Source organism: Mustela erminea, chromosome 5 (assembly GCF_009829155.1).
Source record: "Mustela erminea isolate mMusErm1 chromosome 5, mMusErm1.Pri, whole genome shotgun sequence".
NCBI lineage: Eukaryota > Metazoa > Chordata > Mammalia > Carnivora > Mustelidae > Mustela > Mustela erminea.
Window position 1 is genome coordinate 135,714,660 of NC_045618.1, and position 25,654 is coordinate 135,740,313.

The following is a 25,654-nucleotide window of genomic DNA, read 5'->3' on the forward strand; positions in this document are numbered from 1 at the left end:
TTTTACAATTCTACCAAAGAAAGCATTTGACCAACTTTTTCAGGAAATAAGCAGAGCAATCAGAATCAGTAGCTACTAATTTTACTGTAATTTGGTAAAGTGTGCCTATATATTAAAGATAGATGACAACAGTAGAAAAATATGTGTTGCAATCTGCCCTTTTCCATACCGTTAGTCAATGCCATTCTTGTGTTACTCTTCCTGGCTATCTCAAGTGTCCTAGCCCACCTACAGAATAACTCTCCGCTCTCCCCGGCTATGCAGAAACACAGGAAAACCAGCTGATTTACCTCAAATTAGATAACAGGAAGAAACAATCAACCTCTTCTCAAAAAAACATTCTGCTTTTTTTATCAGCTGCCTGCTATGAAAATTATCCGACTACAGAACATGGGAAAGAGAACAAAGATGTTACGTGATACACATCAGTGCCATAAAATCCTTTATCTGTACTGAGTATGCATTAAGTATTTCAAGAGAAACTCTAGTGTCAAAAACAGAATATTACTGAAATGACTTTATTTAACATTCTATTGAATAAGACATTTACAACAATAGCACCCTGTTTGGGAAGTACTCTCAACACTGGTTTGGGGGGTTTTTTGGAAGATTTTATTTATTTTTGAGAGAGGGAAAGAGAGAACAAGTGGGAGAGAGGAGGAAGGGCAGAGGGAGAAGCAGACACCCTGCTGAGCAGGGAGCCCAACACAGGACTCCATCTCAGGACCCTGGGATCATGACCTGAGCCAAAGGCAGATGCTTAACTGACTGAGCCCCCCAGGTGCCCACTCTCAACACTGCCAATGAAAAATTTAAATCAGGACAGCCTTTTGAGAGGGCAAGTTGGTTTGGTTTGGTTTTGACCATTTTCTTCTTTTCAAAATACTCTCTTTCCTTGACTTCTGTAACAGATCCCTCTTTCGTTTTCCTCTTGCCTTTCTTGCCTTCTTTGCTGATTTTTAACCGCTCATTTTTAAGGCCTTGGAGTTCTGTCTCTCATTTTCTTTATAATGAATTACACTTTTTCCCCAGATCTTATCTACTTGTGCCCTGGGGTTTATCCCCTGTAGGTGACAACTATCCAGAGGTGATAACTTCTAAGTAAATTTTACCCCAAATTTCTCTCCTGAACATTCCTCTTCAACAATCTGAACTCATGCTCTTCAAAGGTTTCCCCCAAATTGCCCCGCAACCCTATCATCCCTTGCTGGTCAGTTCACTTCCCCACTCTGCAAAAACCAGGATAGCCTTTCATCTTCTGGAAATCCTCCTCAAACCTTGAATATCCTCCCCCCTCCCCGCTCACTCTCAACAGAAAACACTGTATTTCAAGGAGACCATCAAAATTTTTAAAAACCTCCCTCAACTTTCAGCACCAAGTGTTCATCCCCTCTTCCACCAGCATTCCTCCTCTCCGGGGATGATCCCTTACGACCTGCGCTCTCCGAACCATAAACCTCTCCCGCCTTCTCACGAGCCTTGCATTACTATTCAGCATTCCCTCACTATGTTCTCTCTCAGTAAAAAGATTCACTCATTGTAAACTGCATGGTTATCAAACACAAATATACATATTCCTTAATAAGTCTACTTCTAGGAATTTATACAAAAGACTAACACAAAGATTTAACTGTAAGAATATTCACCCTAGTGTTTTCTCAACAGCTAAAAATTACAACCTATATAACTAATAACGGAAAATTATTCCATACACTATAATACATCTATACTATGACCTACTACAGAGCTATTAAAACTGTTACTTTTTTCCCCACGTGGAAACATTTACAATTTATAGTCAAGAAAAAATAGAAGGCTTCAAAACAGTACAAATTTCACAAACCCATTTTTGTAAGAAAGAAGCGTAATACATATTTATAAGCTCCAAATACACTCTGGTTACTAAAATGTTCAACAAACTGGGTGAATGGGATTACAAGTGGTTTTATTTTCTTCTTTTTACTTACCTGTAATTTTGGAGTTAGCAAAAAAACCCCACGAGTATATATATAATATATAATATATAATATATAATATATAATATAATACACACACACACATACATATACAATTGAACAAAGATTCTACTACACTGATGGAAAAATCTAAATACTAAGCAAAGAGAAGTACACTATTAAGGAGCACAAAAATTGAAATGAGAGGATAAAGTATACAATTATCATTAATTCATTTTAAATTAAAACATGTTCTTATTTGGGGAGAGAAGATGCTTTTAATAATTAATAAAGTTTTCCAGTTTCTTTTGAGTCCTCATAAAACCTACCCTCATGTTGGGGTGACACCTTTTACATAAAGCCAAGAAGGTCCTCTCTACAGGAGACTAGATAAAGATGAATAAACTCTAATACGTTCATACAAAAGAACACTGCTCATCAGTAAAAAAGGAACAAGTTACTGATATATACGACCTGAATAAATCTCAAAAACATTATCCTGAATGACAAAGGCTTACACAAAGGTAATGCTACATGACTCCATTTAAATGAAGTTCTAGATAGGATAAACTAATCTACGATGGGGAAAAAATTCAGAATAGGGGTGAGGTGACTGGGAAAAGCAAGCAGAAAGTTTCTGGGCTGACATTAATGTTCAACAACATAAGTCGTACTACACAGGTGCATGCATTTATCAAAATTCAAAATTCATCCAATGGTTTACTAGGATTTGTGCCTATTAGAACTCTAGCTAATGATATGCATGCTGAAATGTTTAGGGTGATCTATAATGGTGTCTACAACTTACTTCACAAGCATCCCTCTTTTAAAATAGGTCTTAATAGATAGAGGGATACAAAGACACACAACATGTAATTTTAAAAAAGATAGGAGCCAGGTGGTGGGTAAAATTCTCTCAACTCTTCTCTATGTCTGAAATTCTCATAATAAAATACTGGAGGGGCACCTGGGTGCCTCAGTGGGTGGGGCCTCTGCCTTCAGCTTGCATCATGATCTCGGGGTCCTGGGATGAAGCCCCGCATCAGGCTCTCCGCTCAGCAGGGAGCCTGCTTCCCCCTCTCTCTCTGCCTGCCTCTCTCTTCCTCTGTCAAATAAATAAATAAAATCTTTTAAAAACAAATGAATAAAATAAAATACTGGAAAAATTTAACTTTCAGTAAAATACTGGAAAAATTTAACTTTCAGCAAACTATGTGGTTAAATATATGTATTTGAAGGCAGGAAAAGGAATAGAAACATTCCTAGTTCTTCAATTACCAAATGATTTAACAACTGGGAGTAATTTCTCAAAAGGTAGAAAATACTCCATCTTTAACAAGACACTAAAAGATTTTAGCAATCAATAGCCATTTTTGTAAATTCACAAGCATTTCTACAAGATGACAAATATGGCTGCTTTCTTGGGAACTTCATTTGTAAACTCTCTTTGCACAATGTATCCTTAATTTATTATAGGTGACATAATAAAGAGACAAGAGTTATAAAAATGTTATAGCCAGGAGCACCTGGGTGGCTCAGTAGGTTAAAGCCTCTACCTTCAGCTTAGGTGATGATCTCATGGTCCTGGGATCAAGCCCCGCGTCAGGCTCTCTTCTCAGTGCGGAGGCTGCTTCCCCCTCTCTCTGCCTGCCTCTCTGCCTACCTGAGATCTCTCTCTGTCAAATAAATAAATAAAATCTTCTTTTAAATGTCATAGCCAATTATGGAAACAATTGCATATACCTTAATACTAACTGTATGTTAGGTATGAAAAGGCACAGGATATAGGTCAAAACAGACCACCAACTATTCATCAAATTTTTTCCTAAAGGACATAGAAGATACTTATAAATAATCACATTTAATTGTTAACTTATAATACAATAACTTACCTAAAACTTTTAGGAAACATAAGCTGTTTTAGTCCTATACTCATCATAACAAAATCTTGTTTACATATTTAAAATATTTTTAAATCTTTGCAAAAGAAAATGACATGAGGGCCTCAGAAAAATCCTTCTGAATAAAGGGTTTATCATTCTATAGATGATAAACATCAGCTACAGAAAATACAATAGAATAATCTAGAAGAAAAATTGAAATCTTCATAAATTTGATATGGATAATTTAGTTTTTTAATATAATCTCTCCATAGATTTATACAGTATATATTACTATATGTATGTGTGTATATATGTTTATGAAGTTGCATATACAAAAAAAAAACCATATATGCTACACTCTGAGTGATTTAAGGGCTTTTCAAGAGTTATTCTACATTTGATTTTTCAATAATTCTATATTTGATTTTTGTCATGCACACTGATACTGAACCCAACCCCCAGGTGAGATATAATTCCACCATACAAAATGGCCTACCACAATAATTCCCCATCCCCAAATATTCTCTATCAGTTATGTTAATAAGTCTAAAGAAGGTTCACATATATCATAAAAAATTCCTTTAACAAATATTTAGTCAAAGCTTCTAGCAGCTAAGCATGAGGACAGACACTAGATACACAATGCCCGCGAGATCACATAATGCCAAGCGTCACAGAATGTACAAGGCATTGGTGGGGGAGAGGTATTAGAGACAGCAAATAAGTGAACAAAGATGTAAGTACATGTTTATGGTTAAAACCATGAAAGCAAGTTACAGGGTAGAATGACGGAAAAGAGGGGAGAACTTGCTTATGGTTATTAGGTCAGACCTCTCTGAGGAGAGGATATCGAAGCCCAGCCCTAACGACAAAGCAGCAGCCAGCTCTGCAAAGAGCAGAGGTTAGAGTATCCCTTCAGGAGTCACAGCACGGGCAAAGGCCCTGAAGGAAGATGGGCCCCATAGGCTGAAGTAACCGAAAGTCCAGTGATGTATCTACGGGACACACTGCAGACAACGGCAGAATCAGTGTCATCGAGGCTTTAGTAGACAGACAAAAGAAAAAGAGAAACAGTGTGAACTTGGAAGTGGAAGGAAGGTCTGAGATACTCTGACAGTAGAACTGGTAAGATTTGCTCATAACTCAAGGGGGAGGGAGACAGTATGAGCAACTACATACACAATGCCATGGTGCCATTAACTAAGGTGACAGATGAAAAAAACAAGTTGGTCGTGGTGGTGTCGGAAGGGTTAGCAGGGACTCAAGACCAATTTAGATATGGTATCTCTGAGATGCCCGCAGGACAGCCAAGAGGATATGATGAGTAGGCAGCTGGATTTAGGTCAGAGGATGGAACTTAGGGGCGTATCAATCAGGTTTTTTAAACTGGCCTGGATGTCTATAAAATACAAACAAACGGGCCACCCTCCAGATACTCTGCATCAGAATGACCACGTGCACAAGCTCTTCTTTAACATGTTCAAGCGATTCTGACATCAAATGGAGTCTAAGAACCACTTATGTAAACAGATTTTAATGTTATATAGTTCATCACCTAAGGATACAGCTCTTTGGAGAAGAAAACAATAAGCAGTAAGATAATGGTTTGACCAATAAATCAAAAGTTATCTAATTTCCTCCAGTCATACAGCATTATAGAGGTAACACGGTTCTAATTGGCCATTATTTCAAAAAATGGCATTTACTAAAGGCCACTCTGAAGGTGAATAATTTTTTATTTCATAAATATCTGCTTGCAAAATACACATGAAATACCTCACAATGAGTAAATCAAGGTTCAGAAAGGTAGAGAGTCATACCCGAAGGACTTACAATCAGTAAGAGACAAAATTCACAAATCAAGATAACACCAATTACAATCTGCTTTCCACAACACAAAGAAGCCACAAAGCTCATGACTACAAAACTCACCATCTGTCACATGTCATGTGCAAAAATGATTACAGTTGACCCTTGAACAACACCTGCTTGAAGTACATGGGTCCACTGACATGCAGATAAATACAACACAGTACTATAAATGGAATTTCTCTTATGATTTTAGCACTCTTTTCTCTAGCTTACCTTATTAATTATACCTTATATATATATACCTATATAATAATACGTTATTATTATAAGACAGCACATAATACATATAACATACAAAATATGTTACTTGACTATGTAACCAGTAAGGCTTAGGGTCAACTGTAGGCTGTTAGTAGTCAAGTCTTAGGGGGTGGGGGGAGTCAAAAGTTACACGTGGATTTTCAACTGAGTGGGGGTTGGTGCCCTTAACTCTCATGTTGTTCAAGGGCCAACTGTACAGCAAGAGCAAATGGGGTGAGTGCCTTAAGAGAAACAGAAGGGGCAGTGAAAGAAGGAAAAATTACTTCTCCATTTTCACTGCTTAATGATTTATAATTGCAGAAACTATAAATTCTACATTTCAAAGTATCCAAAAAAGCTAATAATAGCAAAAGTGTTTTACTTCTATACAGAAAGTCCTGAGACTCTACCTAATTTAACACACTACGTCTTCATAGACTTTGGGTCTTTCATTTAAAAAAACAAACAGGGGTACCTGGGTGGCTCAGCTGGTTGGGTACCTCCCTTCGGCTCAGGTCCTGGGCTCCTGGAATCGTGCCCCAAGTAGGGTTCCCTGCTCAGCAGGAGGCCTGCTTCTCCCTTTCCCTCTCTGCGCTGCCTTACCCCAGCCCCCGCCCCGGGTTTATGCTCTCCCACACACATGCTCGCACTCTCTCTCTCTCAAATAAAGAAAGTCTTTAAAAATAAAAAATAATTAAAAATTTAAAAAGAAAAAACAAAAACTACCTAGACAGTGGCTATACAATGGCTACAAAAGCCCTTATAAATCCCAGCTCTTTATCTGCCTGACCCCTGGGGCTGACTGACCTCAGGTGTCCTCATCAGTAAAATGAGAACACAGCGTTTGGGATACAGAACCTATTCACTTTCTAGGCACTATCCTTGATAATTATTATTGGAAGAACATACAAATAATCTATAACTGTCAGATTTTATTTTTACATGGAATGCTGGATTTTGCTTCAAGTGTATACGTTCAACCATCTGCCTTAATACAGCAGAAATAGTAATGTTTCTGAATATGCTGACAAATTGGGATACTGAGGTGGCTTAGTCGGTTAAGCCTCTGCCTTGGGTCCAGGTCATGAACCAGGTCCTGGGATCAAGCCCCATGCCCAGCTCCCTGCTCAGGAGAAAGTATGCTTCTCAGTCTGTCCCTCCCCCTGCCTCACATGCACACTCTCTCTCTCTCTCTGATGAATAAATAAAATCTCAGATGAATAAATAAAATAAATGAAAATGTTGACAAATCATCTTTGCTGACTGCCCCTGACTAGAATCAATCCTGACTATAAACTCAAGGTCACTCTGTACTTACCTTTTCACAACAGTTCTAATGCTTGTAAATTGTTCCTTACGCCCAAGCTAGATAGACTTCAAGTTCCTTGAAGGCAGCTGTGTCTTGTACACTTCTGATCATTCAATATCTGCGTGATTACTACGTGCCTGGCACTGATCTAGGTCCTGACAACACAGCAGTGAACAAAGTCAAGTCTCTGCCCTCCTCAAAGCTAATACTCCAATGAGATAGGAGATACTAACATGTATCAATTCGTGATAAGAGATATTAAAAAATAAAAAAAAGGAGGGAAGGAAGGCTAGAAAATACTGTAGGAGCTGGAAGGTTGCTATGTTACATAGAGTTATCAGGGAGAGCTTCAAATATAACTGAATTCTGAGTAAGTGGAGCAAGTCACACAGATATCTGGAGGGTAGGAGTCACAGGGGGTTGGAGGGAGGCAAGCGCAAAAGCCCTGAGGCAGGAATATTAGTTATTATGTGGGAAAAATTCTAAGAAGGCAAAGGGGTGGGGCATAATAGAGACACATGGGAGGGCAGGCTCTGAGAGCAGAAGAGTGCCATGATCTGATTCACGTTTTAAAGAATCACTCAGGAAGCGCCTGGGTGGCTCAGTGGGTTAAAGCCCCTGCCTTCAGCTCAGGTCATGATCCCAGGGTCCTGGGATAAGCCCCATATCAGGCTCTCTGCTTAGCAGAGAGCCTGCTTCCCTTCCTCTCTCTCTGTCTGCCTCTCTGCCTACTTGTGATCTGTCAAATAAATAAAATCTTTAAAAAAAAAAATAAAGAATCACTCAGATTTCTGTAACAAGAAGAGAGAATAAAGAATAAAAGCAGTGGGGGCGCCTGGGTGGCTCAGTGGGTTAAAGCCTCTGCCTTCGGCTCAGGTCATGGTCCCAGGGTCCTGGGATCGAACCCCGCATTGGGCTCTGCTCAAACAGGGAGCCTGCTTCCTCCTCTCTCTCTGCCTGCCTCTCTGCCTACTTGTGATCTCTGTCTGTCAAATAAATAAATAAAATCTTAAAAAAAAAAAAAAAGAATAAAAGCAGTGAACCTCATTAAAACCCTGCAATAATCCAGGGGAGCCATAATGGTAGCCTGAACCAAGTGAGTGATGACGATGATTAACTGGGCTTGAGTTACGTTTTGAAGAGAGAACCCACAAGATTTGATGAACCGAATGTGAAAAGAAAGATGAACCGAGGAGATATTTTAAAAGATTAGGAAAAGGGTGCCTGGGTGGCTCGGTGGGTTAAGCCGCTGCCTCTGGCTCGGGTCATGATCTCAGGGTCCTGGGATTGGGTCCCGCGTCGGGCTCTCTGCTCGGCAGGGAACCTGCTTCCCTATCTCTCTCTCTCTCTGGCTGCCTCTCCATCTACTTGTGATCTCTCTGTCAAATTAATAAATAAAATCTTTAAAAAAAAAAAAAAGATTAGGAAAAAGCAGGCTTGCCATTAACAAGACAATAAAGTCAGTAAAGCAATTTCCCCAGAACCTAGCAAACTGCCCAGCACGCAGTAGACACTCAAATGCTTGTGAATTAAATTTAACTGAATAAACTCCCAAAATGAAAGGGTAAACTCAATGTATTGCTTTCTATTTGCTCTAATTTCCTTTAGTAATGTTTGCTAATTACACAAAGACTTAGCCCCTAACACAGTTCACGTGCTTACAAGGAAACATTACACAGCACACAGCAACACAGCAACTAATCCTCACATCTCAAGTACCAGTTTCAGTTTTAAATTTACAATTCTCCTGGATAGAAGAGAAATCTGCTATGAAAGCTCTGTGACAGCCTGAGGATTCTTACACCCGAAGTAATTAACCTGTTCCTTAATGATGTCATATTCCTGGAAGGTAGAGCAGTGCAAACAGAACCCCCTAAGCCAGAATTAATTGAAAATTATAACACTTCATGATCATGATAAATTTTCAGAATGGGACAAGACTGAACAAGTCCCCTAAAAAAATAAGTCATCAGTCATCAGCATTTTTTAATCCTTTTTTTTTTTTTTTACCTCCCGCATAAGTCCCTTCAAAACAAGTTTAATGAAAAACTAAAATCCGCCTGAGAATGTGAAATTTCGCACATCTTCCCCCAAGCTGGCACTTTTCCTGCCAATCAGTGAAAAGGAGCTTCACTTAGGGAAGAACTGGTATCCTCTCTTTAGCACTTCTTAGGCGTACTCCCAGACTTTCTAATCCAGCACCCGTACTATACAGCTCGAGGAAGAGCCACAAAGTTAACAGACAGATACTAAAAGGAATTCTAAAATAAAAAGTTTTCACCCTGTCCTGCCTTCCGGTTACTTTAAAAATAAATAACTGAAGTTTAAGTATCATCTCTCTTCCACGAGTTGCCCTCATGCCCCACCCTAACCGAATGTGTTAAAAAAAAAAAAAATGCGCGTACAACTTCCAGCGAAAATACAGCGTAACAACCTAGATCATTCTGAGAAGCTGATCGCACTGACTTCAGCAACAGGCAGTACTTCCTTTTTCCTATCAGTAAACGGCCTTGAACGAATCCAAACAAATCTGAAATGCCAGCCAGATTCCCCGTATCTCCCCCGCTCCCTCCCCCCACCCCTACCGAGGCTGGCCTGGAAACACAGCAGCCAGTGACCACAGAGCTGGACAGAAAAGAACCCGTGGTAAGCAAAAACAATGATTTTTAGAGGCAGGGAGGTTAGGAGCCGGGTTGTGCACCACGATCCACTCTGGAGTCCGAGCCGGCCGCCCCACGATCACGTTCCCAACAGAGCCGCGCGCGTTCCCCTCCCGCTCCGAGGGCCCCCGCACGCGGATTAGAGGCGAGGTGCAGAGCACAGCGAACCGCCTCGGGTGAAGGGAGTGCCCAAGGGGGTGCCCGGGCGCCCGGGGAACGGAGCGCAAATAAGCACGCGTGCCAAGGATGAATGCGGCGTCCCTCAGGAGCAGAGTGCTCAGCGCCTGCCACAAAACGTGGAGGGCAGGGAGCCCTAATTGGGCTTCCCTCCCGGGGGGACAGGCTGGAGGGGCTACAGGTTCAGGACCCCTAAGGCCGGGCCCTGAAGGCTACTATTTCCCCGTAAAAGGGTGGGGCACACGGGGGAGCCAGGTGGGGGCTGCTGCTGCTGCTGCTGCTTCGTCCCTCCTGTCATCACCGCCACAGGGGACACCCTAAAGAGGAGACAGTGGGGACTCGGTGGGGGAGGGGAGCCCCACAGCCAGTGGGGCGGCGGGCCCCGAGGGGGCGGCGGGCGCGCGCCGGGGAGAGGAGAGGGCGCGACCCCGGCCGGGAGCCCGGGAGGCGCGAGCACCCGCCGGACTCTGGAACGCCAGCGCTGCCGGGTCCCCGACGAGGGGAAGCGGGAAGGGGCCACCCTCCTCCCCGCCCCCACACTCACCATGTAGAGGGTGAAGGGCAGGCCGAGCAGAAAGAGCCACAGGTAGAGGTGCAGCGCGTTCACGAAGGTGGCCTGGTGCGGGTCGTAGTACCAGCCCCCGCTGAGCGCGGCCCACACCCCCTGCCGGAGGATCTGCAGCGTCTGCGACCCCATCCCCACCCGGCGCCGCCGCCGCCGCCGCCGCCGCCGTCCCCGCCCCGGCCCCAGCTCGGCCTCGGTCGCCGGAGCCCGCAGCTGCCCCGTCTATCCCCCTCCGGAGCTCCGGGAGAGCGGGCCGGCGCTCCGGCGGTCGCTAGGGCTGCTGCAGGAGGAGGAGGAGGCAGCTAACGAGGAGGAGGAGGAGGAGACGGAGGAGGCGGCGAGCGGCGGGGCGGAGGAGAGCGGAGAAGAGGAGGAGACCAGCCTCCACAGCGCCGCCGCCATCTTGTCTCCCAACACCCGGAGCCAGAGCCAGGCCCCCGCGCCCGCGGCCCGCCAGCGCCGCCGCCGCCGCCGTCGCCGCGACCCCCGCCGGCCACCAGCCTCGGACCCGGCGGACAGGGAGGCCCGGCGCCCGGGAGGGACCCGGAGCAAGCCGCGCCCCCTCCAGCCCCTCCTCTCCTCTCCCTCCGCCCCCCGGGCCGGCTCCCCGCGGGTGCGCGCGGCGCCTCGGCCACCGCGGGCGCCTCCTGCCGGCGCCCGGGAGAAGCGCGCGCGGACGCCGACGGGGCCCCGGGGGCGGGCTCCGGGACACCCCTTCTGCGCGGGGAGAACCACCCTGCCAGGTGCGTGGACCGGTCCCCAACGCGAGCCTCCACTCTCCCAAACCCTGTCTCCAGAACCTCGTCAGCATCCTGGCCGACGTTTTATGATGTTTATGGAACACCTGGGAACAGTGAGGCTAGTATCTGCGATGCTTATTAAAGGCCCGGGAGAATTCTATACAGCTGGTGACTAATGAAAAGTCACAAATGCGCCCGATGTGAGCAAGAACTGTGTTGGCCCTTGGCGCGAGCTGGAGGCCCTCGGGTGAGAAAAATAGCCACGCCAGGGTTGGAAGGATTTACTACTTCCAAAGGCAGATAAATTAATAGAAATTTCAAGCGATGGAACAGGATGGGGTGGACAGATTTATCACTGTACACGGTGATTTTATATTTTAACGTGCCGTAACGTAGCCATTTTTATAAGTGGATCATTCAAAACGGCGTGGAAAGATTAACTGTGACTCCACCCCAAGTCACGATAGGGTCGCGCAGTTTTCTTTTTTACCGCTCTACACTGGGAATCATTTCTGGCTCTTTGTAAAGTTTATAAGGCATGTCTGATCTCATTGAATGAATTTTTCCCCCTAAGTTTGAGTTTATTATAGCAATAAAAGTATTCGATATTCCTGGGTTAAAACTGCTGTAATTAATGAAAAAGCAAGAAAGCCAAAAAACTGGTGCTGTTTTAAGAAGAGTATTGAAAAACCATTGTAATACCTCCTGGTGCCATCCCACTCTAGAGTTCAAACATTTTCCTACCCATTTCATTTGACCTGCACAGCGCTCAGGTCGCGGCAGCGTAGAGGCTATTATTTTATGGGTGAGGAAGCCGACGTGCAAAGAAAGTAAGTGATTGCCCACGTTCTCCTCCGTAATCGTGGTTGAGAAGACCTCCGCGGCCATCAGTCATTCTAACTGCACCGACAGGAATTAGAAGCTTATTTCTCTGCACCCTCCACCTTATCCGTTCAGACAAGAATTTGGAACTGATCAACACTGCACCGCAGCTTTTGGTTACCTGTGGCCCGTTTAAACGTTATGACCAGTCATTCTCCAAGTATAATCCCAGGAGCAATTGTGTCAACATTGTCTGAGAACTCTGTCAGAAATGCAAATTCTCAGGCAACACTCCAAAGAAGCTCGGGTGTGGGACCCAGCAATCTGTTTTAACAAGCCCTTCGAAATATTCCAGTGTGCCGGAAAGGTTGAAACTACCATTGCAGGACACTATCCCCCAGCCTTGATTACTTTATTTCCTTATAACCACAAAGCCATCAAGTTCTGAGCACCTTCACATTGTGAGACACGAATGAACACTGGCCAAAATATACTTTAAAATATATGAGTATGCCTGAAAGCACGATCGAGTTTAAATAAGGCAATTTTACAATTGAAATAAAGGCCTTGAGCCTTGGACTTAAATACAAAGTATTGTCAAGTGTTCATTTGTTTCTCCTAGAAGAGACAGGAAAGCTCTCTGAGCCGGTTTTGGAAGTGATCCCAAGCTCTTCCAACACAAACAAAGATGTAAACAAGGATAAAATTCCAATACCACTTCAGTTTCCACACCAGCAAATATCTGCTTTAGTTTAATGTAAAAGGATTAACTGTAATAAGGGTGAGGTCGATTGGAAGAAGTGGAGACCAGACCTCGATACATCATGGATTGGAGGCAGACTCAGCTAGCATGATGAGCAAGCGGCCAGAAGACAGTATCTGGAAGGTGTGGAATAATGGGCTATAGCCAGGAAGGCAGCCAGCAGGAGGCTGGTTCAACACAGAGAATGCAAGTGTTGTAAGTCAGTGGGCAGCTGGAGCACAACCTTGGGCAGTCCAGCAGCAGACAAAAATTGGGAAGTCCTGGCAAGAATTAAGAAAATGTGCTGCTTATAGCAAAGCCCCAGCTTCAGTGCTTTCTTCAAGGTCTGAATTCCTCTCCCTATAAAGGACTGATGAAAGAATCCAGGTCCTTGAGGTCATGTGCTGGGCAAGTTTGCAGGGCAAGGACTTGGGTTCAGGGCTACAAGACAAGTATCCAAAGGCCAGATTTGACAGAGGGAGACTTAGAAGCAAAGAAAGAACTTGATGCCTAGAACTGAGACCAAATTTCACATTGATGGCAGTTGCCTTGTGTTGAGATCCCAGAGATTCAATACAGAACTCAAAGTCTATTATGGGTTCGGAGAGATCCAGGAGCCTAGAGATGAGAGTCCAGTGACTCTGGCCACTGAATAAAGGAGGTTAGCAGAATAAGCAGGCCCAGAAGGTAAAAAAAAAAAAAAAAAGGCAGCTATAGACTACATTTTTCAGCTCTGGACTGGTAAATGCATTTTTAAAAAATGCTAATTAACTTAGCAATTGAAAGAATTCAACAAAATGGAGGAACTTTTTGAAAGACTGTCTTTGGAGTGGGGGTCACAGGGGAGAACCCTATAATTCCTTTTATCTGTGTCTTTCAAAATGTTTTTGAATGCTGCCACAATAAGATTTCTATTATATGGACAGGAAGCCAAGGCACAGAGAGGTTAAATGGTTTGCCCAAGGTAATATAGCTCAAAATGTAAGAGCAGTGTAAAAACTAAGGAATCTAATTTGCTAAGTGTTAGTCCTCTGAGCCCTGCATTAAAAGCTATTAATAATGTCACACTTAGCATGTCAAAGTTAGCAGCAATGACATACTACCAAACCACCACCTGACATTTGCTCATCTTTCAGCTAATTCTATTAAAATTATACTTCCTGACTACTTCATGGGCCCTTTGAGGACTGGGAATGCTCTGAGAGCAAGTACTCCCCTCGTGCCTGAAAGGAACAAAGCTGAATGTTCAAAGCCTTCCTTTAAAAAAGAGAGAGAGAGAGATTGATTGATTGATTGATTGATTTGAAAGCGTGAGAGGAAAGGAAGAGAGCATGACTGGGGGAGGGGCAAAGACAGAGGGAGAAGCAGACTCCCCACTGAGCTGGGATCATGACCTGAGCCTAAGGCAGATGCTTAACCAACAGAGGCACCCAGGTGCCCCTGTGCAAAGCTTTCTAATAACCCCCAACCCAGCCCCCACTTGGAGCAAAGGTGAACAATCTGCAGCCCTGGTCAGTTTATACAGCAACAACTATGTACTTTGGACGTTACAGCCCACATGTCCTGCCAACAACCTAAATGGAGCAGGTACCCATGTTGTTCAATCCAAACCAGCCCTTCTTATTTATTTCTCTTAGCGAAACCAATATTTTCCATCTAGCTCAGACTTTAAAGTTCGTACACCCTCCCCCCTCGGTCTAGTCACTTGCAGCCTTTGTCCTGCATAATCTTGCCTTTGGTGGAGATTTGGTGGATTCCTCATCCACCAAATAGCCTTGATTGCCTCCCTTCAAAAACCATTCTACATTCCACCAACACATTAATCCCCCGAATCCACTTTTTCTGTGCCCCTCCTTTTCTCAGAAGCTTTCCACTCCCTTCTGGTGCCTATAATCAGAATCACTCTATCTTCTCTAACTTAACTCCCACTACTCCCAAGCATAAACCATGTTGACTGGCAAATATCAGCATACCCACTTATTTAATTTTATTTATTTACCAGCCCATCCACTTATTAATCTCTGCCTCTATGCTCCTACTGATACCATTTGCCTTATCTAGAAAAACTTACTCCTTCATCTGCCTACTAAAATCTGTTAAGAATACTTCAAATCCATTCATCTATTTCCTGAATGGCCTAAAGCACTCATATGTTCCATTCATTTAGCACTTAAATGTGTGCTACTTTGTATCCTTCCAACCAAACTGCACATTCCTTGAGGGCAAGGCACTTCGCAGCCTGTCCCACAATGCCTAGCAGAAGGCTGTTCAGGTCCACGGACACTCAGTCCATGTAAGTAGAAAAAATAAAGCATTACAGAAAGCAGCGACTTTTAAAGATTTTATCTGTTTCAGGTTTCACTTGGTAAGTCTTGAACATTTGAAAACATTATCAGCTTGGAAGAAATATGGAATAGAGATGAGGATCCTTTGGAAGAGAAGGAAAGTGCCCTAGAGTCCTTCCCTGGTTCTCTTTTTGGTTATTTGCTATTTACCACTTTCTATCCCATCAGAAAAGTAAATGTCGAAGCAGGGAAGGGGAGCTTCCCAAATCTTACATTATATAATTATAAAATACCAATATCTGGATATGGAGCTCAATAAGCTCATTCTTTTGGGAAATCTCAATTCAATCTACTGTTTTGTTTTACTTTTTTTTTTTTTTTACGTTTTTATTTATTCATTTACTTAAGTAAAATCTCTACGCCCAACATGGGGTTTGAACTCACCACCCTGAGATCTAGAGTTGCATGATCTTCGGTCAGAGCCAGCCAGGTGCTCCCCTATTATGGTTTCCAAATGCCAATTCTACGTGAGGACTACTTTAGAAAATGTTTTAACTGACAGTAAGTAGTTCAGTAATTCTTGCTATGGTTTTAGGTCATCTTAAGGGTATCTTCTGTTATATCTCAAAATCCCAATTCACTTTTCTTAAACTCACACCCAAAACTTTTGGGACAGGGCAGTGAAAGGAAAGGGGAAGTGTATAAGATATTGTAAAACTCCCCCAATGCTGGGAATCCCTGAATTAGAAACAGTATGCACATGTATTACTTCCCATATTTTCCCATGAAAGGTTTCTTCTATGTCAGTGGATGGCCGATGTGTTTAGCTGTACCATATTAAAGAACTGGCTTACCTTTCTGTTTCAGCCAAGGCAACGTTATTCTGGCAGGACCTGTTGGGCCAACTGATCTAGCTGGGGGATTCTGTGAGGAGCTCCCCTGGTTAGTAACTTCTGGTGTCCTCTAGAGCACCTGCCTGTTCTCTAGAGCATAGCAGAAATGAGGGTTGTCGCCTCTGGAAGCTAGATGTCTGGTCCTTCTGGAAAGGAGCACCAAGAACATTCCTTGATGGGAAGTGGTATCCGGAAGTAGAATATCATGAGGTGTGGAATCAACCAGTGTTTCCGTCCAGAGGTTTTTTTGTTTGTTTGTTTTTAAATTTATTTATTTAGCAAAAAGAGAAAGAGGGAGAGAGAGGGGGAGAACAAGCACAAGCATGGGGAATGGCAGGCAGGAGAGAAGCAGGCTCCCTGCTCAGCAGGGAGCCCGATGCTGGGCTCCATCCCAAGACACTGGGATCATGACCTGAGCTGAAGGCAGACACTTAATGACTGAGCTACCCAGATGCCCCTAAGAGTTTTTTACTTTCTAAATCTGTCGTAGTCCCAACTCAAGAAATCCAAGCAGAATTGAAGAATCCTGGGGAATTCTATGTTGTGGACTCATTGCATTTAATTTGGATTGCTTCATTCATTCATTCATTCATTCATTCATTTAAGGGGGCCCCCTGCCCAATGTGGGGCTTGAACTCATGACCCTGAGATCAAGAGTCACATGCTCTACCAACTGAGCCAGCCAGATGCCCCTCAACTGCTTTGTCTAATGGCAAAGATAAACGATGATGTAATAAAAAGATCTTTCCCTTGGAGATTTTTCACAGCTTTCTTTATGGAAAACTTGACAGCATGCGAGACTGTGTTTCTTAGGAGTTTTGTTTGTTCCTTTGGTTTGGTTTTATTTTTATTTTTGTTTTTGCTTTGCCTATTGCACCGGGACTCAGCAGCTGTTAATATACATAACCATTTCCTAACTGTGCACCAATAGTATACTTTGTATATAGGTCCCAGGGCAGTGATATCTTCAGGATAAAATCTCCCAAATAAATCAATAGAGATCATGATGCAAAGTTAAAGCTCCCAGTCCGTCCAGTTTTCTTCCTTCTCCTTCTCAGTATTTCCATCTTTGAAACTCATTATGCTCTCACATCCTGTGACAAGTGTTTTTCAATGTGTAGTCCATGAATCCCCCACCCCCCAATCATAATCTATTAAGAATGTAGAACGCCGGGGCGCCTGGGTGTTTCAGTGGGTTAAGGCCTCTGCCTCCGGCTCGGGTCATGATCTCAGGGTCCTGGGATCGAGCCCTGCATCGGGCTCTCTGCTCAGCGGGCTTCTCTCTCTGCCTGCCTCTCCGCCTACTTGTGATCTTTCTCTCTGTCAAATGAATAAATAAAATCTTAAAAAAAAAAAATGTAGAACTCCAAATTCTGGCACATCTATACACAGGGTACTGGAAAACTCCTCCATGGTTGGCAATCCCTGAAATAGAGAATTAATATAAGCATCTTTTGTCTTCCATCTTTCGCTATTAAAAGATGGAATTCCAAGCAGCCAATGGAACACTGAAGAAACCTTTTTTTAAAAAAACGTTTATTTATTTAAATAATCTCTACTCCCGCATGGGACTCGAACCCACAGCTGACAGATCACGAGTCACACGCTCCACCAACTGAGCCAGCCAAGCACCCCTGCACTGACTGAGCTTTCAACAGCTGATATGGATTGATCTTTAAGATATATGGCTAAGTGTGGGGAGGGAAGCGTAGGACGGTATGTATAATAGGCTGTTGTTTGCATAAAGAAAAAAAGGCATATTTTGTATGGAATTAAGTATTGAATGTCCCTAACAGAACATCTGAGACAACAGCAGCAGGAGTTGCCACAGGGATGAGAGAAAGACTGACTTTTTGTTGTGTATCTTTTGTACTTATGAGTTTTATGTCACATTCATGTTACCCAATTTTAAAAAGGTAATTAATAAGTTGGAAAATAATGCAGATCCCTAGGTTCTGCTTAAGTCTTAGTAAATTGAAATCTCTCACACGGGGCCAAGAGATCTACATTTTTAAGCACCCTATTCTGTAAACCAGGATTGAGAACCACTGTCCCCAGCCTTTCTTTCTTTTTTCTTTTTTTTTAATTCCTTCTTTTCTTTCTCTTGACCCCTCTACCACCACCACCACCTCTCCTGTCCTCACTTTCTTATCCAGTGTAGGTCTCAGGGTTTCACAATTCAGTCATTCCAAGACCAGTGCTTTTCTCCCTTCTTCCGCTCCGCTCCTTGCCATCCACTAAAACCACAAATCAGGATGGATCTGCCTTTTCGACCTTCAGCACACAGGTTAACTTCCCAGGTTCTAATCTCAGCTGCGACCCGGATTCTCCCTGACAATTCTTTGGTTCTTACTCAGTAACTCGTAATGTCTTTTAAAAGATCACCAATGTTCTCGAAACATATAGACTCCTCTCCCTCCCATAGCACAAAGAAAATAGAGGATATCAGCCGGGCATCTCTCACTTCCCTGCCTTCCTACTTCTATGTCTACGGACACATCCATCCTTTCTTCTCTCTCTTTTTCTTTTCTACCTGCAGTCTCTGGACCCTTCTCCTGTAATCTCTGAACCATACGCAATCTGTTAACCTTGGCTCCTTGGGCACCAAAAGCATTCTCTTTCTACTGATTCTTTCCTTCATCCTACAGACAAGCACTCTCCTCCGCAAGCCTTCCGTGTGCTCCAGCACCCATCCTCTTTCTCTCTCCTTTCCAGCCAAGTTTCTTAGGAGTGGAGCGATGGAGGGCGCCTGGGTGGCTCGGTCGCTTAAGCATCTGACTCTCGATTTCGGCTCAGGTCATGATTTCAGGGTTGAGCTCAAGCCCTGTGTGGGGCTCTGTGCTCAGCCAGGAGTCTGCTTCTCTCCCTCTCCCTCTCCGCCCCCCTGCTCTGGCATGCTCTCTCAAATAAATAAAGAAATCCAAAAAAGGAAGGAAGGAAAGAAGGGAGGAAGACTCTTCACCTGCCTTGAACTTAACTCTGGCCACTGCTCTGGCCCAAGTCACCAGGGATTTCCTAGTTGCCAAGTCCAGCAGGCACTTCTCAGTCCCTGCTTTATTTGACCATTTTGCTCCTGGGTCATCACTCTTTCTTCCGGTTTTCTCTCACCTCCTTCCCTGATTATCCTAGACTTGGTCTCCTTTATAGAGTCCTCCTCTTCTGCTCCTCAAAGGTTGTCAGTGGATGAAGAGGGGGAAAGCTTCCTTCGCCCACTTCCAAGAGATGCTAACGCCCCCACCCAGCCTGAGTCCTGTAGTGACCCTCAGCCTGTGGGAAGTACCAGAAAGTGAAAACAAAGTCCAATGAGCAGAGATGAGAAACACCCCACCTCAAAAGTGTTTGTGAAAATTAGTGTCTCAAGAGCAGAAGACCGAGCTCTGCGGTATTACAACTATGCTCTAAATTTGCTTTGGGGGTTCTGCTGGCTTTAAATCCCTTACTCCTAATAGCCTCAGGTTACTATGAGTTCTTAAACCTCCTAATCTCTAATTTATGAAGAGCTTTTTTATAAGCGTTTATTTATTTAGCCTTCAGGCTTGTATTTTGAAAACCTCACATTAACTTATTGGGATTTGCTTGGCCCAGCCTCTCTACCAATCTGCTTCCAAGAGGCCTTTTTGGCTGGTATTTAGCTTTTCATCATTAAAAAAAAAAATACATTTTTTTAATCATAGAAATTACAGAAACAGGAGCTAAAACTTACCCACCAGGCCCCCTACCCAGTCACAACCACTGAAAATGTTGGTGTTCTCCTTCTCCGCCTCTCCACTCTGTCCCCCCCCCCATCTACTTCTGTACCATAATCTAATCGGAGTTCAGAGCCTGATTGGGAAAGTTTTTATGTCAACACATGCCATGTGCCTTGGCAGTCTGCTAAGTCTGAGAAACTTCAGGAGGCATTTTTTCCTTCTGACTTACCCATGTGTTTCTCTCAGATTCTTGGAAACATTCCTCTGTGCGACATGGGTATTAGCCTACAGTCTCAAGTAACAGAAAATTCTATTCAAACTCACATAAACAATAAGGAAAAGTATTGCTTCATCAAACTACAAGTCCAGAGGGTAGGGTGGATTCAAGGGCAGTTTCATTTAGTGTCTCTGGATCTATTTCTCCACAGTACCCTGAGATGGCCTCTTTCATGGGATGGCTTTCTCCTCGGGATGCTCCCTTCATGGGGGCAAAATGGTTGTACCAGTTACTGGTTTCACATAGAAATGCCATCCGTCTGGGTACAGTTCACCTAAAAGCAAGGAAACTTCTTTCCCAAGAGCCTCTAGCATCCTTGAGTCAAGCCCTGTTCTCGGGGCAATGCCGCGCACCACCTTTAGCCAGAGGTCCTGAACCAGTTCCTGGCCCTGAGAACAGAGCTGCCTTTAGACGAGCCAGTCCCCGATGTGGGCTGAGACACAAGGGGTTATTGTTGAGACTGGTAGATCCTCAAATAAAACCTGGATTACGTTAAGAACCAGAAACAATGAATGCAGACTAAACAGACAGACAACCACACACGCGTTTACAAACTTGGCCATTTAATTCATTACTTAATGTATCAATAAAATTAATTGTGTTTCACTAAGTAATCAACAGTTTTGGCTTATTGTTGTTTTGTAGCTCATTTTTGAAGCTTTAATAGGTGACACCTTCACACAGTTCAATATTTAAGAAAAAGCAAAAACCAAGCAAAAAGTATATATAGTGAAACATCCGTTCTATTGCTGACCCCTAGCCCTACAGAGATATTTGAGGTTTGTACAAAGGAAAAACCAAGAGTTTAGACATAAGCTCTCTCTCTGTACATAAAGTATGGCAAGCTACACACACCGTACTATATCTTGCTTTTTTTTTTTTTTCTGGCTGAACAATATATATTGGAGATTACTGTATCAACACCTGAAGAGCTTTGCCATTCATTTTTTCCCCCCTGCATTGTATTATACCGTATGAATATGCCACAATTTATCCAATACCTATGGGATGACATTTAGGTGGCTGATAACGTTTTGTTGTTAAAATGCTGCTATAATGGATGAGATCATATATATTTCATTGTGTACATCTGGGGACTCTCTAAAGCATAAATTCCTAAAACTGGAGTTAATGTCAAATTGCTAGCTATTCCTGCACCGGTTTATACTCCCACTGGCAGGTCTTCAAAGTGCCCGTCTCAGAACACCCTTATCAGCATAGCACGATATCAGACTGTGGGGGTCTTTGCTAATCTGATCATTGAAAATTGTTATTGCCGTATAATTTTTTAAAGGATTTTATTTATTTGAGAGAGACAGACAGAGAAAGAGAGAGAGAGAGAGAGAGAGCATGAACAGGAGGGTGCAGGGGGAGGGATGGAAAGCAGACTCCCCACTGAGCAGGGAGATGACACAGCCTGAGTCTCAGCGGCCAGAGATCATTATAGGCAGACAATGCTTAACTGACCAAGCCTCCCTGGCGCTCTGTTATCTCAGTATAATTTTAATTAATTTTTTTAAAGATTTTATTTATTTATTTGACAGACAGAGATCACAAGCAGGCAGAGAGGCACGCAAAGAGAGAGGGGGAAGCAGGCTCCCGCTGAGCAGAGAGCACGATGCGGGCCTTGCTCCCAGGACCCAGAGATCATGACCTGAGCTGAAGGCAGAGGCTTTAACCCACTGAGCTACCCAGGCGCCCTGTAATTTTAATTTAAATCTCTTCCGTCCTGGGTGAAGCTGAGCCACTCTCTGGTGCCTGGGGGCTGTTTCTTGCTCTACCAAGACTTGCCTGTTCTTATTCTTTGCCCATGTTTGCGTTGCACCATTGGTCTTTTGCTTTCTGATTTGTAGGAGCTCATATGTTAAGGGAAATTAGTCTTTGGCCTGTAATACAGCTGCAAATATTTCCATCCAATTTGTCATTTGTCTTTTGCCTTAGCTTACGGTTCTTTCCAGGCAGAACATTTTAATGCTATGAGATTGAACATATCCATCTTGTACAGTTCTGGGTTTAATGTCATAACCAAAAAGGCCTCATCCTATTCTTAGGTGAATAACTCTGTTTTAGTTTCTTCTAGAAGAGAAGATGGTTTCATTTTTATACCTTTAAATATTATATCTGCTTGATATTTATCCTGGTCAGGTATGAGGAATAAGTCCAACTTTGATTTTTTTTCCCCCATTTCTCCCCATTTAGTTTTATGCCATTTCATGATGATGCCCCTTCTTGTTTTATGACACTGAAGGTATTGCCAGTGTTCTCTGTAAATGTTTTAAAACATCTAAGTTTTCATTGACTTTATTTCTTTTTAAGATTTTATTTGTTTATTTGACAGAGAGAGGGAACACACACAGAGGAGCAGCAGAGGGAGAGGGAGAAGCAGGCTTCCTGCTGATCAGGGAGCCCGATGTCGGGCTCGATCCCAGGACTCTGGACGCTTAACGACTGAGTCACCCAGGCGCCCCTTTCATTGACTTTAATTAGCAAAACCGTAACTCAGAGTTTCTATAGCTTCCCCTAGGCCATGATGTATGTTGGATGTTGGGGAGACAATGGGGTAAAAAGGTCCTGAAATCACCCAAGGGATAATGCTTGCTGCATATTCATCATGATCACTATTTGGAAATGCGCTTGCTCAGGACGTGCTCTACAACATAAACAATGGAAAACAACAAAGTGGGGGTGCCTGGGTGGCTCTGTCAGTCAAGTGTCTCCGGCTCATGTCATGATCCCAGGGTCCTGGGATGGAGTCCCGCATCGGACTCCTTGTTTAGCGGGGAGCCTGCTTCTCCCTCTGCCTGCTGCTCCCCACCTTGTGCGCGCTCTCTCTCTCTCTTTCTCTCTCTCTCTGACAAATACATAAAGTCTTTTTAAAATATAAAGAATTTTTAAAAAACAAACACTTTAAAAAAAAAAAAGAAAGAAAAGAAAACAGGGTGCCTGGATGGCTCAGTTGGTTAGCTATGTACCTTCAGCTCAGATCACAGTCCCAAGGTCCTGGGATCGAGTCCCACATCGGGTTCCCGGTCCTTGAGGAGCCGACTTATTTATCCCTCTGCCTGCCCCTCCCATTGCTTGTGCGCTCCCTCCCTCTCTCTCTTTGTCAAATAAATGGGAAAAATCTTTAAAAGAATAAAAAAGAAAAAGAAAACAACAAAGTATAGCTGAAGTGATTTAAGTCACTTAAAACTGACACGCGTAATGTTCTCTTTATTAATTCAGGCTCTTTTTGGACATGGCATGATTAATGTCCTGTAGGACTGGGCCCGCTAGCTTACTTCTGGGTGCACTCTAAGATAACTGCTGAGCATGCAGAGTTTTAACAAGAAGAGCACATGGCCTAGGAAGCCCCCTCCGAAGCCAGCCAGGGAGAGGGGAGCCCAGCAGGAAAGACAGAACGGAGACACATCTTGGTTTCCTAAGCTGTGGATTTTAGCAGTGGGGTGAGCCAAATCCAGATACCCAAGGACACTTACCCAACTCCCTTTTACTACAAGAAGAATGGAATATACATTGTGATTCTCCAGTGGAATAAAAACTACCATTATCCACAGCAACGGAATGCCATGGTCACCGCTGAGTAAAAATCCTTTGACAAGTACAAACAGACTTCTTCCGTGGCACTGTCACATCGCATTATACTTATTTGTTTACATCTCTGTCTTTCCCAGGAGACCAGGAGTTATTTTAAGGGCAGAAGCTCTTTGTCTTCTTTGAATCCCTATAGCTTAGTATCCTCATCCCTCTCTATAGGAATGTGCTTATCGCGTGCTTTCTCTGCTTACGTATCCCACACTTCAACACTTGCTATTTGCCCAGCAGCCAGTGTCAGCCCCTGAACTACAGAATTCCCCATGCGTTACCTTTTTTTCAGTTCTCACAGCAGTGGTATGAAGTGAGCCCTATTATTTCCCCCTTTATAATAGTGAGAAAACCAAGACACCGTGAGGTTAAGTAAGTTGCCCAAGGTCACACAGGTAAAAAAGCTGGTGGAGCCAAGATTCAAACTCCAGATGGTCTCTAACTCCACTACATTGAATTTTTTTTATTTTATTTTATTCTTGAGTACTTTCTACATCTAACACAGGGCTTGAACTCACAACCTGAAGGTCAAGAGTCACATGCCCACCTGACTGAGCCAGTCAGGCGTCCCCACCATTTAATCTAATTTTTCTTTTTTTGTTACTGACAAATTCTTGTGTGACACATCTCGCAGCTGACTGCCACACAGAGGAATAGAACCTCTAATTTACTGGAAAGGCGGTGGGAATGGCATTCAAAGAGACTGGGTTCATTTTTGGGTTGCAACTCGCCGGCGGTTGCTTAAGAAAGCGCATCTGTTTCCTCATCTGTAGAATACAAAATTAAATGACCTCTTTATCTCGGGCTTGTTGAGAGGATTAAATGAGGTTTAAAACAATCTGCTGTAAATGGCTAAACAAGTGTCCATCGCTGTCCTTACCCCCCCCACCACCGACGCGGTGCGATTTAGCCCTGAATGCCGGCTTTCCTCCTGTGGCAAATCCGGGAAAAGCCTCCTTAGTTATGCAGGACACATGTTACTTTCTGACAATGAAAAAGTGATTCCTCCACCTTGGGGTGAGTTGAAATAACTTTTCCAATCCAAACGTCAGGTCCGCTTAAGCAGCTGCTCAAGGAAAGGGATTATCCCAGCTCCTACTCGAGGCTGCGCCCACAGAGCAGAAGCGCCAAGTCGCTGAGCGCCAAGACTCTGACACCAGCTCCTTTCTCATCCTTCTAGGCCAGTATCCTGGGATCTGACATGAGCCATTAGGAATTTCTTAAGCAACCGCCGACTGGGAAAGGCAACTGCCAGTGCTGAAGAAGTATGTTAAAACTCATTTTTTTTTTTTTACAGTAAAAGTCCCAAAGATAGACAAAGACGCTGAGTTGACTCATCGTCCTCAAATAGAGGAGTCATCTTGATGGTGACATTCATCCTGACGTCCTGACGGTGCTGAACAGGTGGCCTATTCTGTCAGCCACGGGATCCAGGGCTGCGGGAACACAATGTGTCTCACTAGGTCATCTACGGGGGAAGAAGTGGACGACGGCCCCAGGATCCTAAGGGTTTCAGTTAAAGGGAAAATTTGATTCTATGGGAGTCACTAAACAAATAGGAGGGAAATGAGGAATCGGCACGATCAGGGTGGGGAGCATAGGCAGGAAGCACGTCGGAAAATGCCCTTTAGGCTTGTGATTGACACTAGTGCAAATCAAGGCTAGGTGAGCTAGGAGCATGGAACAGGCCCTTAGCCCCAGACAGCAGCAGCTGGGAGTCACCATCATGGTCATTCTGATCGTGTTCTCGTGTCAGGCAAACTCCACTTCCGTTCTCTGGGTTCTACAGTCTGAGTGCCCACTAGCTATTCCCGTGGTGGCTTCCTTACAGCCATGAGGGGCTTAAGGATCCCTGACTGGGCAGGAACAATGAGGAAGCTACCCCAGGGCATTTCTTACTCTTCTCTTTGCCCCCCTTAACACTTTCCCCCTGATGCCCAGAATCTGTTCTTCCTTGCTT

At 43.8% G+C, this 25,654-nt stretch overlaps 2 protein-coding genes across 8 annotated transcripts in view; both read right to left on the bottom strand.

Moving 5' to 3' along the window:
• PCNX1 (pecanex 1) overlaps nucleotides 1–10,947 on the bottom strand; it is a 159,653-nt gene extending 148,706 nt beyond the window's left edge. For 3 of the 7 annotated variants that reach the window (XM_032345077.1, XM_032345080.1, XM_032345076.1), the window contains exon 1: nucleotides 10,641–10,946. In XM_032345077.1, the coding sequence (XP_032200968.1) occupies nucleotides 10,641–10,793 (153 nt within the window). In that variant the 5' untranslated portion in view covers nucleotides 10,794–10,946. Of the gene's footprint in view, nucleotides 1–10,640 lie in introns of all 7 variants that reach the window. The other 4 variants (XM_032345078.1, XM_032345081.1, XM_032345082.1 and 1 more) reach the window with 3 other exon arrangements.
• Nucleotides 10,881–24,461, bottom strand: LOC116590232 (protein argonaute 14-like). The gene is made up of 3 exons (XM_032341824.1): nucleotides 24,366–24,461; nucleotides 12,244–12,404; nucleotides 10,881–11,448 (listed from the first exon to the last, which is right to left on the bottom strand). The coding sequence occupies exons 1-3, from the start codon at nucleotides 24,459–24,461 to the stop codon at nucleotides 10,884–10,886; spliced, it is 822 nt and encodes a 273-aa protein (XP_032197715.1). The 3' UTR covers nucleotides 10,881–10,883.
• Between the last annotated feature and the right edge of the window lie 1,193 nt (nucleotides 24,462–25,654).

Coding starts and splice junctions, on each gene's coding strand:
- LOC116590232 (XM_032341824.1), bottom strand. CDS start 24,461: ATGAGGAAACAGATGCGCTTTCTTAAGCAACCGCCGGCGAGTTGCAAC. Junction 12,405..24,365: donor CCATTCCCACCGCCTTTCCA/GTAAATTAGAGG, acceptor AACGGGCCACAG/GTAACCAAAAGCTGCGGTGC. Junction 11,449..12,243: donor GATTACGGAGGAGAACGTGG/GCAATCACTTAC, acceptor TTCTGGAGACAG/GGTTTGGGAGAGTGGAGGCT.